The sequence below is a fragment of the Nanorana parkeri genome, unplaced genomic scaffold, assembly GCF_000935625.1.
Source record: "Nanorana parkeri isolate BGI_ZX_2015 unplaced genomic scaffold, ASM93562v1 scaffold512, whole genome shotgun sequence".
Taxonomy (NCBI): domain Eukaryota; kingdom Metazoa; phylum Chordata; class Amphibia; order Anura; family Dicroglossidae; genus Nanorana; species Nanorana parkeri.
Window position 1 is genome coordinate 319,346 of NW_017306780.1, and position 11,054 is coordinate 330,399.

Sequence of the window (11,054 nt, forward strand, 5' to 3'; positions counted from 1 at the left end):
CCTTAATGTAATGCCTCTTGTTCCAAAAATGTTCTTCCTTCCACTGGTTTCCAAAAGTCCCTCCAGCGCTGGTGCCGCTATCTGATCTAATCCAGCGCAGACACCTATGTCTTCTGTGTCCCATGGAGTCCATGCATGTTCACGGCTGCATGCATTCACCTACACTGGGTCTCTCCTCCTCTGCCCTCCGGTAATAATGACTGCGCATGCACCCGCACACAGTTTCTCCTGCACGGCCGTTCGGGAAGCTGAATTCTACACCTGGGAGCGAGCGGCAGAGACACAGGTAATTTTTTACCTATTTTGCAAGTTTTTAACTTTTAAAAATGTTTTATTTTGCATATATCTATTGCTTGCTACCAGTAAATATATGTAAAAAAAAACAACAACAAAAACAAGACTTTAATACAACTTTAATCTATGGATTTTTGTGGCAGAAATCACAGCTGGTGTCCAGTGGTGATCATCTGTTCCTAACTGCAGATAATCACTCCATATGTTAACATCCAAACACCAGCAGCCACTGTCAACCAGTCACTGGTTTGTACAGGCTGAGAGGCCACAGCTGTCCGAAACCACCTGTGATTCTCGGAGCAACCTCTCTTTTCCCTGTGTAAGCAAGCATTAGGTTTGCTTCCAGGGTAGACTGACACAAAAGCATGAGAGGATCCTGGCTTGAGAGCCCCAGTGTAAGGGCAGATGGGAAACAATCTTCTTCTGCTTCTGCACCCTCCAGCCCCCTTGTGCACTGTGTAGGACCGCTCTGCCAGTGTAATTTAACAGCTGCATCTCACATGGGAGGGCTTTTGCACCTGTATCCTTACAAAGTAAACCTACTTTCTATAACAAAGTATCTCCTGTCATCACTGAACTCTATTTATCCATTAATAACATTATTATGATATAGAGACTGGGCAGACTGCCAAACAGCCAAGTTAATTTTGTTAGAATACATTGTCAGTGTTCACATTGAATAGCAATCATGTTTTAATGGCCCGTTCACACCCTCAAAGTCATAGTTTATTTAAGTTTAACCCTAATTTTTATGAGCTCATTCATCCTAATTCATTTCTGTTTACTTTTTTCTTACCATTTGTATGTAAATTTGCTCTTTTGATTACTTATAAACTACTTTAGTTCCCAGATAGAAAAGAAAATATTGAGTTGCTCATTATGAATACATCACAGTGTTTTAAAGCAGAACTCTATTTTTGTTTGGCTGAAAGCTAGGCACTAAGGGGAGGAGACAGTAGTTAGATGTGAAATCCAGTAAAAAAACATGCGCTATGTAAGTTTTTAGGTGCTGCAATGAAGTCTATTGGGGCCAAAAATGCACAATCATATGTCAAAGAAGCTCCTCTGCTTTTTCTGTATGTTGAGCAACAGTACAATGCTCATATGTGAACAGGAACAATACAATAACATGTAAATCTGAATGCCAAGTGTCAAAGCACTTGTGGAAATGCACATCATTCAGGTGTGAATGGGGACTTCAACAGTTGGGTATCCCCATCAGAATTCCTAGTTTAATCCAGGATTCCTAATGATACAGGATGAACAGATGACTTTGGATTTCAGCTGCAAGAGGGGGACAATTTCATCAAAGTTTTGTAGAAAGGACACAGACTTTTTCAAGGAAATCTCTTTACTGGAATCCTACATAAATATAGGAAACCAAAGGGCAATTCAACCCAATAGTGCCAACCCAATAAATTGGGTGGAGTTGGCTTTAAAAGTGAATCTAACGCTAGACTCAAAGTGTAAATAAAATACTTCTCCTGCTGCTTACATGGCCAAGTGCTACTCTAATGCAGAGGTATCATCCACTGAAGTCTGTTTGATGACTCCCACATATCCCTACACACTATACAGTACTGACATGGGGTCCGCAGAAGGAAATAATGAGCACAGCAAGGGACCAAGAGATCAAGACCCCAGAAGTGTCAGTGCTGAGAAGATAAGAACATAGCTAGTATCTGCACAAACAAGAACATATGTCACCAGCACACCATGGATCTTTACGTATCATCCAAATGTTTATTAAAGAGATCACATCTCAATCAAGAGCAATGTTTCAAAGCTTTTCAGAAGCCCTTCATCATACATGCAATGCCACATGCCTAAGGAAGGGTCCTGCAAGGCCTTGAAATCTTGCACTTGTTTGAGGTATGATCTTTTTAATAAACTTTTGGATGATACATAAGAATCCATGGTGTGCTGGTGACATATGATCTTGGTTTTGTGGATACCAGCTAACCAGTTGGCAGTTGCTAGAGCAGCCCCTTATTCCAGGCTTTTCCTAGTAGAGTATGTGATGGGAATATATAAAGTAAGTTCCTGTAAAGAGGTAAGTGTATACTTCTCTTCAGAAACATTTTTTATTAACACTTTAATTTTAGCAAAAGAGTGGTTTAAAGTGCCTTATGGAATTCATATGCTGAATTCAACAAGAGTAGATTTTGGCAAGACTGGCAATAACAACAGTATGGGTTTAGTCACTGAATATTTCAGATATAGTAATCACATTTACCTTCTGCCCAAGCAATAGACTCTTTGATGAGAGGATGGTGAAGCCATCGCCAGGTCCATCATCGGACATTGAACTCGATGCACCTTCCTTTCCGTCCGCTTGCTTATCCTTGTAAAAAGCAAAAAAAAGGCCACTTTTGTTTAAAAGGAATATCTACAAGACAATCCACTGTGCTGTTTTATCTTTCATAATACCGTTAAGAGATAACTGTGTATATAGCATATCAGACAATTCCCCTACCATGTTAATCTAATTGAATAGGAAACACAGCATGTTTATACAAATATGATATACATGTGAGCTAGTCTATGTATTGTTACTTGGTAAAAATAAAGTCATTATTATCATAATCTTAGTATTTAAATCTGAGATGCAATTGGAGTCTTTTGTCAGAATAATAAAGCACAACTATATGCAGCTATAATAAAGCCACTTTTAATTGTTATGTATTTATTACAAATCTTTAATTTAGTTTGATGTAATACCTTCATGCAAATATATACCTGTAATACATAGATATGTTCAGTAATCCCCCCATATAGCAGGACTCAGATTGGAAAAAGAAGGGACAGCAGTGTAAGTCAACCAGGCTCTACTGAATTGCACTGTTCTTAATATTGCCGATTGTGCAACCAGTAACTAGGGAGGGAAAGATGGTAAATTTTGCCTTCTCCCCCCCTCCTTCCTCTTTTTTTCAGTTCTCTCTCGATTCTTTTTTTGTTTATTAAATACATGTGGTTATTATTATGTTTGGTTATTCATTTTTTTTATTTTTTTTTTATTTTGTGGAATTTCTGTTTACAAATACATTAATTGATCTGGCATATAGAAAGAAAAATTAAAAATCTTGAAACATTTTATAAAGAGCATTTAATTAAAAAAAGATTTGCACTGTAACACAGTAATTTGCTGACAGCAGGAAGGAGCACAGGGATCATCAGATCAGAGTGCTGCTGTTCTTTCTTTATCTAAGCACAGGCTGGTCCAGGTTTTTGACCAAGCTTTATTGCTTTAACTGTTTTGGAGAAAAGTGCGGTCAGGGATCTGGCTGCTTTGAGAGGGATGAATCAATCCTTAGGCAAGCAAAGCTGTTCATGCATACTTATTTAAATTGTGTATTTAGCTGCTTGCTTGGAGTTCTGCTATACAAATCTAATCTTTATCACAGTTAGGGGCCTCTATAAATGTAATTAGATTTTTTAATAGGAAAATAATAAAGGGCTATATAATAGCATGTGCAACATACATCTATAGAAAATGTTTGGTGTAAAGCTTGTAGAGAAGCTACTACCGACAGAATACTCAAATACTAATTGAACAACACACAAAGGGCATACCACATCATTTAGATAATGGTGTGTTATTTGACAGATTACACATTAACATTTTTGTTCTAACCTTTTTCAGTAGCTTATTCTTCCCAGATTTCGGTTTCTTTGCAATTTTATCCAGTGATTTGACAGTCTTTTTCTTTTTCTTCTCCGCTGGTTGAGAGAGAATGGTCTCCTTACCACGGGAGCCACGCTTTTTAGCCAGAAGCTCGGGGTGAATTCTTGGCAGGACACCTCCACTTGCAATGGTGACTCCTCTGAGTAACTGGCATTAAGAAGAAAGCAAGTTAAATACTGTGGAAACATTTTCAGCTACAACTAGGCCTTTTCTGAACTGGCATGTCTAACACATTCCTGTATTATAAGTAGGGATGCACCGATACCAAGTACTGTACTCGGTACAAGTACAAGTACAGATACTTTTCAAACTCCAAGACTAGACTAGAGAAAAATTAAAAAGTTAGGAGGCAGCTGTCATTTGTAAGGAGCACACGGAGCATTTGTACATCTCTGTTTTAATGTATGATTTTGTTTTTATAAATATAAATAAAGGGATGCACCGATACCAGTTTTGCAAGTACGAGTACTGATACAGTTTTGTTAATTGTCATGTGACAGTTTTTCTAAAACAATATAGACTAATGATTTCAGGACAGTGGTGGAGCACCAGAGCTAGGTCCCAGCTGCAACCGCTGCAACCCTGGTAGTTCTCATTAAAATGCCAAGTATCGGCACTGGTACTCAAAGTATTGGTGCATCCCTAATTATAAGCTAGCCAGATGGAAGGCAAATTAAGCTTTAGGACGCATGCAGCAAAGCCATTGCAGTAACAGTGTAGGAGTAGGGATCAATAGATCTCTAGGCCATGCAACATGTATCTTCTGTAATTAAATGCAGATATAGCAACTGAACACATGCATACAACGGGGTAAAAAAAGAACTTTAGCATGACCTATATATTTACAGCATGAGTGCTACTGTACAGAAAGCAATATATCTCTAGCCACCAGAATTTTACTATTGGTTTTCTTGTATAGTGCTCTAATTGCTTTATGTATACATTATCTTAGGATATGCAGGCTTCTTACTGACAAATGTATTAATATCAAAAATGAAAAAAAAAAAATATCAATACCAATATAAATAATATATAAACATAATATAAAAGGCCTTTAACATTTTTAATTTATCTTTTTTACCAAGTAAACAAATTTGCTGTTATATTGTAAAAAAATAAAATAAAAGAAAACCTTTTAAGATATTATGTGTACAATTTATAAGGATGATGGTGAATACCAGTACCTGATTAAGTTCCTCATCATTAGCAACCGCTAAAAGGATGTGTCTTGGAGTGATTCTGCCTTTCTTGTTGTCTCGCGCTGCATTCCCCGCAAGCTCCAAGATTTCAGCTGTAAGTCAATAGAACAGCCATTACCAGCCATTGAATTTCGATACAGTGAAGCACAGTTTTATTTTGCTGTGGATATTTTCATTCTGTCACTTTATGATTGATGTTCACATGCTTCCCAGTTTTACAAAAGTGTAAATGTAATGTATTACCAGAATTAAAGTCTATCTCCAGGTTAAAAAAAAAGAAAAGCTGCTCATCTTTGTCTAGAGCAAGAGTGTCAAATCCAAAGTTACTAAAGGCTGTGCCGAGGGATGTGAATAAAATCAGGGACTGGACATAAAAAAGAAAAAACAAAAATGAACCCTGCTCCTTACCGCGGTACAAAGCTTGGGCCCACTAATCATTATATGACAGTCCTGGTGTCCTGTGTGTGAGGGCACTACAAGTGTGAGCAGTCTCTGTCCAGTAAATGGACAGGGACTGGTGACACTTGTAGTACCCTCACACACAGTCAGTCCCAGATACACACAGCGGGACTTACTGGAGCCATCAAGAGCAGAGGCAGAGGTGAGGAGGAACGCGTGGGCGAGGAGAAACCTGCGGCCCAGGAGGAAGGTGCAGCTAAGGAGGGAGATGCGGAGTCCTCATATGGCAGCTGGCTGAATTGCCACTCCAAGTTTTTTCTCCTTGAGCGCAAGATAGCAAAAAAAAAAATAACCATGTTTGCTTTTGTACAAAGCTTGGGACTGGTGGGCCTAATAAAATCTTGCAGCGGGCCATTTCTGGCCCGTGGGCTTGTAATTGACAAATGTAATCTGGGGGTATTCTGAAGAAGACTTTTATTTACCTGATCCCCACTTCCCCAGTGGATGACACTCACCACTCTCCCCTCCACTCTGCAATATGAATTAACCCTCAGCGTCCTCATATAATCTGGGGCTGCATTGTACGTGATGACGTCATCTGGCCTCCAAATGCCAGAGCAGAGGAGGGAAGAGACTGCGTGCATCTGTCTTGGAGCCAGAAGCCATGGGGATCAGATAAGTAAGAGTGCTTTATACCTGTCTCCTAGACAAAAATAAGCAGTTAACCCTTGCAGTGCAGGGATAGACCCACTCCAAGGGTATTTTTTTTTTTTTTTAACTGGCTTTAAGCGTCATTAAATAAATATTTAGGACCTGTGGTGACAGACTTTGATGGTTAAATGCAGTGGGAGGAATTTATAAAAACTGGAGCAGACAGAATCTAGAGCAGCTGTGCATGGCAACCAACCAGCTTCTTTCTTTTATTCTCAAAGCTTTGCTGAACAAACTGAGGAAAGAAGCTGAATGGTTGCCATGGGCAACTGTACCTGATTCTGTCTGATCCAGTTTTGATAAATTGCCCAGTATGTGTTTTTTGAAGACATGTGTCTTGTTAAAGATCAGGCAACAATGTAAACCAATTAGTAAGCTAGTGTTGTTACACAGCAAACACTGCAACTCTGCTGGAATTCAAAATGATGGCTCAATTTACCTCAAAGCAAACCTGTACTGAACACAATATTATGTCAATTAAAAAAGTCAGTCTGCTGGGGACACCATAAAGTACATGAGTTTGCTATGTAGGGAAGCATGCTTGTTGGAATGCTACAAGATTTATTCTCACCTGCAGACACAAGCAACTGACTGAGTCCATCTGTAACTATTAATCCAGCATTACTGTAAGAATATAGGACAATCCCATTGACAGGTAAACAGCTCTCATGTATGCAGTTAATCTGTATATTTAGCTGTTTGTTTTAAGGTGCCCACACACCTTGTGATAAACGTACGATAATCGCGGGAAATCCCGCGATCGTACGATTATTGCAAGGTGTGTGGAAGGCATGCGACCTCTGATACTGTAAGGTCGCACGACTTTTATCTTAGGAACATGTTCGAAAACCAGCCGAACATCGTATGATTTTCGGCTGGTTTGTGGCATGTTCGCAAGATAAAAGCTGCACACTGCCCGTTCGGCATTGCGGTCATAGGAAGCCCGCCCCTCAGCGGGGTGGGCTTGCGATCATCGCAAGTACAATCTGCCTGTCCAAGATAGGCAGATCGTACGTTTTTTTAATTACCTTACAACCATCGCAAGACAAAAGTCTTGCGATGGTTGTAAGGTGTGTGCCCAGCATTAGTTCAACTTCAAACCCCAACTGAACCTTAAGTTTAAATCAAGTAAATACATTTCAGGTGCATAAAGACAAAAGGTGTTCAGAGTCTAAGGGCCTGTTCACACGATGTCCGTTTTCTGTGCTGACCTGATCCGTACGCTCCTGCACTAAAAATGCATCCCAATGTATCCCTATGTTTGTTATGGGCTACAGTTCTCACGTGCGCAGTCCGTTCAGGTAACGACAGAAAAAATACTGCATGTCACATTTTGTCCGGTCAGGAAATGGCCCGGAAACGCAAAACGCGTTTTAACTTTAACGCATCAAAAACGCGGCCAAAGCGCACTGCATCAGTAGCACTGCGTCTGCAGATCCGCACCTGATCAGGACCTGATATCATGTGAACAGCCCCTAAAGGTGCCCATACACCTTACTAATATCGGCCGATTTTCCTATGCGATCGCGTTTTCGTCCGATATTCGTAAGGTTGATGGGCAGTGTACAACGAAAATCGTACGACGGTTCGATCATCGGCCGAAAAGTTTAATCCGATGATCGCAAGGTGTACGAGCAGTTTTACAATGTGTTTTCTTTCTAAAGCTGCCCATACACCTTGCGCTCATCGGACGAAACTTTTCTGCTGATGATCGAACTGTCGTACGATTTTCGTACGGCGGCCCCATCCTGCCCCGATTACAAATGTCAAAATACCTGTAGCACACCTTACCGGACTTCCCATAGGAAAAAGTGGATGCTCGCAATGACTGCGGATGGCGCCGCATCAAGCAAAGATTTGAGTAAAGAGATTTCACCAGCACACCAGTATGACAGACAAGTCAAAGTTCAGTGAATCTTCGTTTTTATTTTCAGAAGTCACTCAAAGTAGAGTCATCTCTTTACTCAAATCTTTAAGCCTGATGAAGGGGACCCTGCGCGGCCCCGAAAGCGCTTGACTCTACTTTGAGTGACTTCTGAAAATAAAAACAAAGATTCACTGAACTTTGACTTGTCTGTCATACTGGTGTGCTGGTGACATCTCTTTACTCAAATCCTGCCCCGATTATCACAAGGTTCAATCAGCAGTAATGAAAAAAAAACACCTGGACGAATTGCGGTAATTGACCGCACGTACAGTATTTCCGTTTGCGCATGAGCAGTGTGAATCAAATGAATTTTGACGTACAGAAACACCACCAACCTTGCGAAAATCGTACGATCGACCAAAGTTTTCTAACCTGCTGGATAGTCAAAAGTCGATCGATTGTACAGTATTTGCGGTTGTACACTGCCCATCAACCTTACGAATATCGGATAAAAATGCGACCGCATACAAAAATCGGCCGATATTCCTAAGGTGTATGGACACCTTAAAGCAGCCACAGCCTGAGTAGTAAAGCCTGACCTTTGCCAGCAGGCTGCAGAGAAATATTCTTGCTCTCTTTGTGGACCTCTCTGCATAGGTCTGAGTGTTCCCTGTTGAGTCAGAGCTAGAGCCCTTCAATCAGCAAGAAGCATGAGCTAGGTTTGACTCAGTAGAGTGTGTGTTGGACCTCTCCAGAGAGACCACTGCTTACACACAGACAGCAAGGGTACTACTCTGCATCTGCTAGCAGAGACAGCCTTTTATTACTCAAGGTTGTGGCTGATTTTGAAAGAAAACATACTGTAAGACATTGAACAATTTATTTTGTTTTGATGCAGCTGGAATGTATTTAGTTAAACTGAAGGTTCGATTGGGCATTAAGTAAGGGGACTTTATATATCTTTACATTTTAATACCTCATTTTATGTAAGCCAAGATAAGCTTTGAAGGCCATTTACCAAGAACTTCTAAATGCTGGTAAGATCAGAGGTTTTCTGAGTTGTCTACAGTCTTGACTGAGTATATACAGAATGATAATAATATTTACCTGCTAAGTATTCTATGACGGCTGCCATGTACACAGGGGCTCCCATGCCTATCCTGTATTTGTGTGTACCTCTTCTCAAGTAACGCATCATTCTACCAACTGGAAAGATGACTCCAGCTCTTGCCGAGCGGGACAGCTTGGTGGTTTTCTTTTTCCCCCCTCTGGCAGACATCTTTGTTCTGTCTGGTGTCCGTTTCTATCAACTGAGAAGTTGCTGGGTTTAGTTGAAGGAACCAAGGCTGCAAAAAAAAAGTAGATGTTGTATCTTTACTGTGAATAATTCCAACAAAACAAATCATAAAAATCCAGATCAATACACCATCACTGCCAGTTTCCTTACTCAAAATTAGACTGGACAAAGAAGAATGCCAGTGCAAGAATGCTGAACTTATAGGCAGCTTTGGCATACATTTTTAATTAGCAATTCCTTCCCATCATTTTTTTCAAGTTGGTGTTTGCCAAATCTTTTCCAAAGGCCTGAAAACGATGCATGTATTGCAGGAAACCTTGCCTATGCAAAGATGGAGTAAACAGCATCCTAGTAATGCATTTCAGCTACCTGTGTGAGTATCCATAAAACACAGACATCAGGTTTGGGTTTTAAAGCAAACCTGGAGTCATATTATTCTTATACATCTCATATTTACATACCCCCAGGTGCCTGGATGTTTGTTCTCAGTTCTTACTGAAGCCCCAGGTACTCAGTTAATAAAATAGCAACCAGCTTCTGTGGCCACTGTGGCTACAGCTTTGGCCACTTCCTCCTACCCCATGCACCCCACTGTTGGTCAGTTAGGGTGCCATATCACAGTGATGAAATATAGAACAAAGAAAGATGCTTTGGAAATCCTACCATATCTAAAACTATCTTCAATTTAGAGTTTTCTACAGTCCAGAAACATGTTGGCTTGTTAACAGGGTTTTTTTTAAAACAATAAATGGACTTTCTTACATGAGCTTACCATTGGTCTGGCATGCTCTTTATTTTATAATTTGTATATTCCCCCTTTCTAGCATAGTGATTAGGGCATAGGGCAGGGCAGAGCTCTGAATCCCAACAGCTGGTTATTTGCAAAATAGAATGCCATAAATTTGGGGCTACTAGCATGCTCTAGAATAGGGGTCGCCAAACGTCAGCCCTCCAGCTGTGATGCAACTAAAAGTCCCATTAGGCATTGCACGACTCTGAAAGCCACAGGAATGACTTCCAGAGGCAGATGTATGGGATTTGTAGTTTCATCACACTTGGCAGGCCGGAGTTTGCCTACCCCTCCACTAGAGGAAAGGGGCACCGATGCTGCTTGATATGCAAATGGAAGCTTTATATTTAAAGAATACTTTATGGGGTCACTTTTTCAAAGTTTTTCACCCAAGATTCACACATTTATAGTAGTAAAGTTGAATAAAGACAAGGGTCCATCCAGTTCAATCTGTGCGTGTATGGGTGTATGTGATTGTCTTTTTGTATTTACATGGCTCTAACACTGCCCATATTTTTGTATATGAAGTGAAATAAGAAACTCATCAAGAAGTTTTTTGAATTTATCATTCTCAGCAGAAACCACCGCCTGTGGAAGGAAATCTCACAATCTCGCTACTCTCACAGTAAAAAACCCAATACGAATTCTAAGACTGAACCCCCTTTCCTCCAACCTCCTGTTGTGTCCCTATGTTCTCAATACAGTTTTTGGATAAAACAGTTTGTTCTGAATATTTTGGTTCCCATTGATGATTTTGAAGACTGCAATAAGGTCCCCTCATAATTGACTCTTTTCTAAGGTGAATAAGTTGC

At 40.3% G+C, this 11,054-nt stretch overlaps 1 protein-coding gene across 2 annotated transcripts in view; it reads right to left on the reverse strand.

The window, feature by feature from the left end:
• The window catches only part of LOC108790915 (core histone macro-H2A.2), a 16,778-nt gene extending 7,281 nt beyond the window's left edge, over positions 1-9,497 (reverse strand). The window contains exons 1-4 of one of the 2 annotated variants that reach the window (XM_018561278.1): positions 9,263-9,497; positions 5,164-5,270; positions 3,929-4,126; positions 2,531-2,632 (exon numbers count right to left, since the gene is read on the reverse strand). In XM_018561278.1, coding sequence (XP_018416780.1) covers positions 2,531-2,632; positions 3,929-4,126; positions 5,164-5,270; positions 9,263-9,434 — 579 coding nt within the window. In that variant the 5' untranslated portion in view covers positions 9,435-9,497. Of the gene's footprint in view, positions 1-2,530; positions 2,639-3,928; positions 4,127-5,163; positions 5,271-9,262 lie in introns of both variants that reach the window. The other variant, XM_018561277.1, reaches the window with a different exon arrangement.
• Between the last annotated feature and the right edge of the window lie 1,557 nt (positions 9,498-11,054).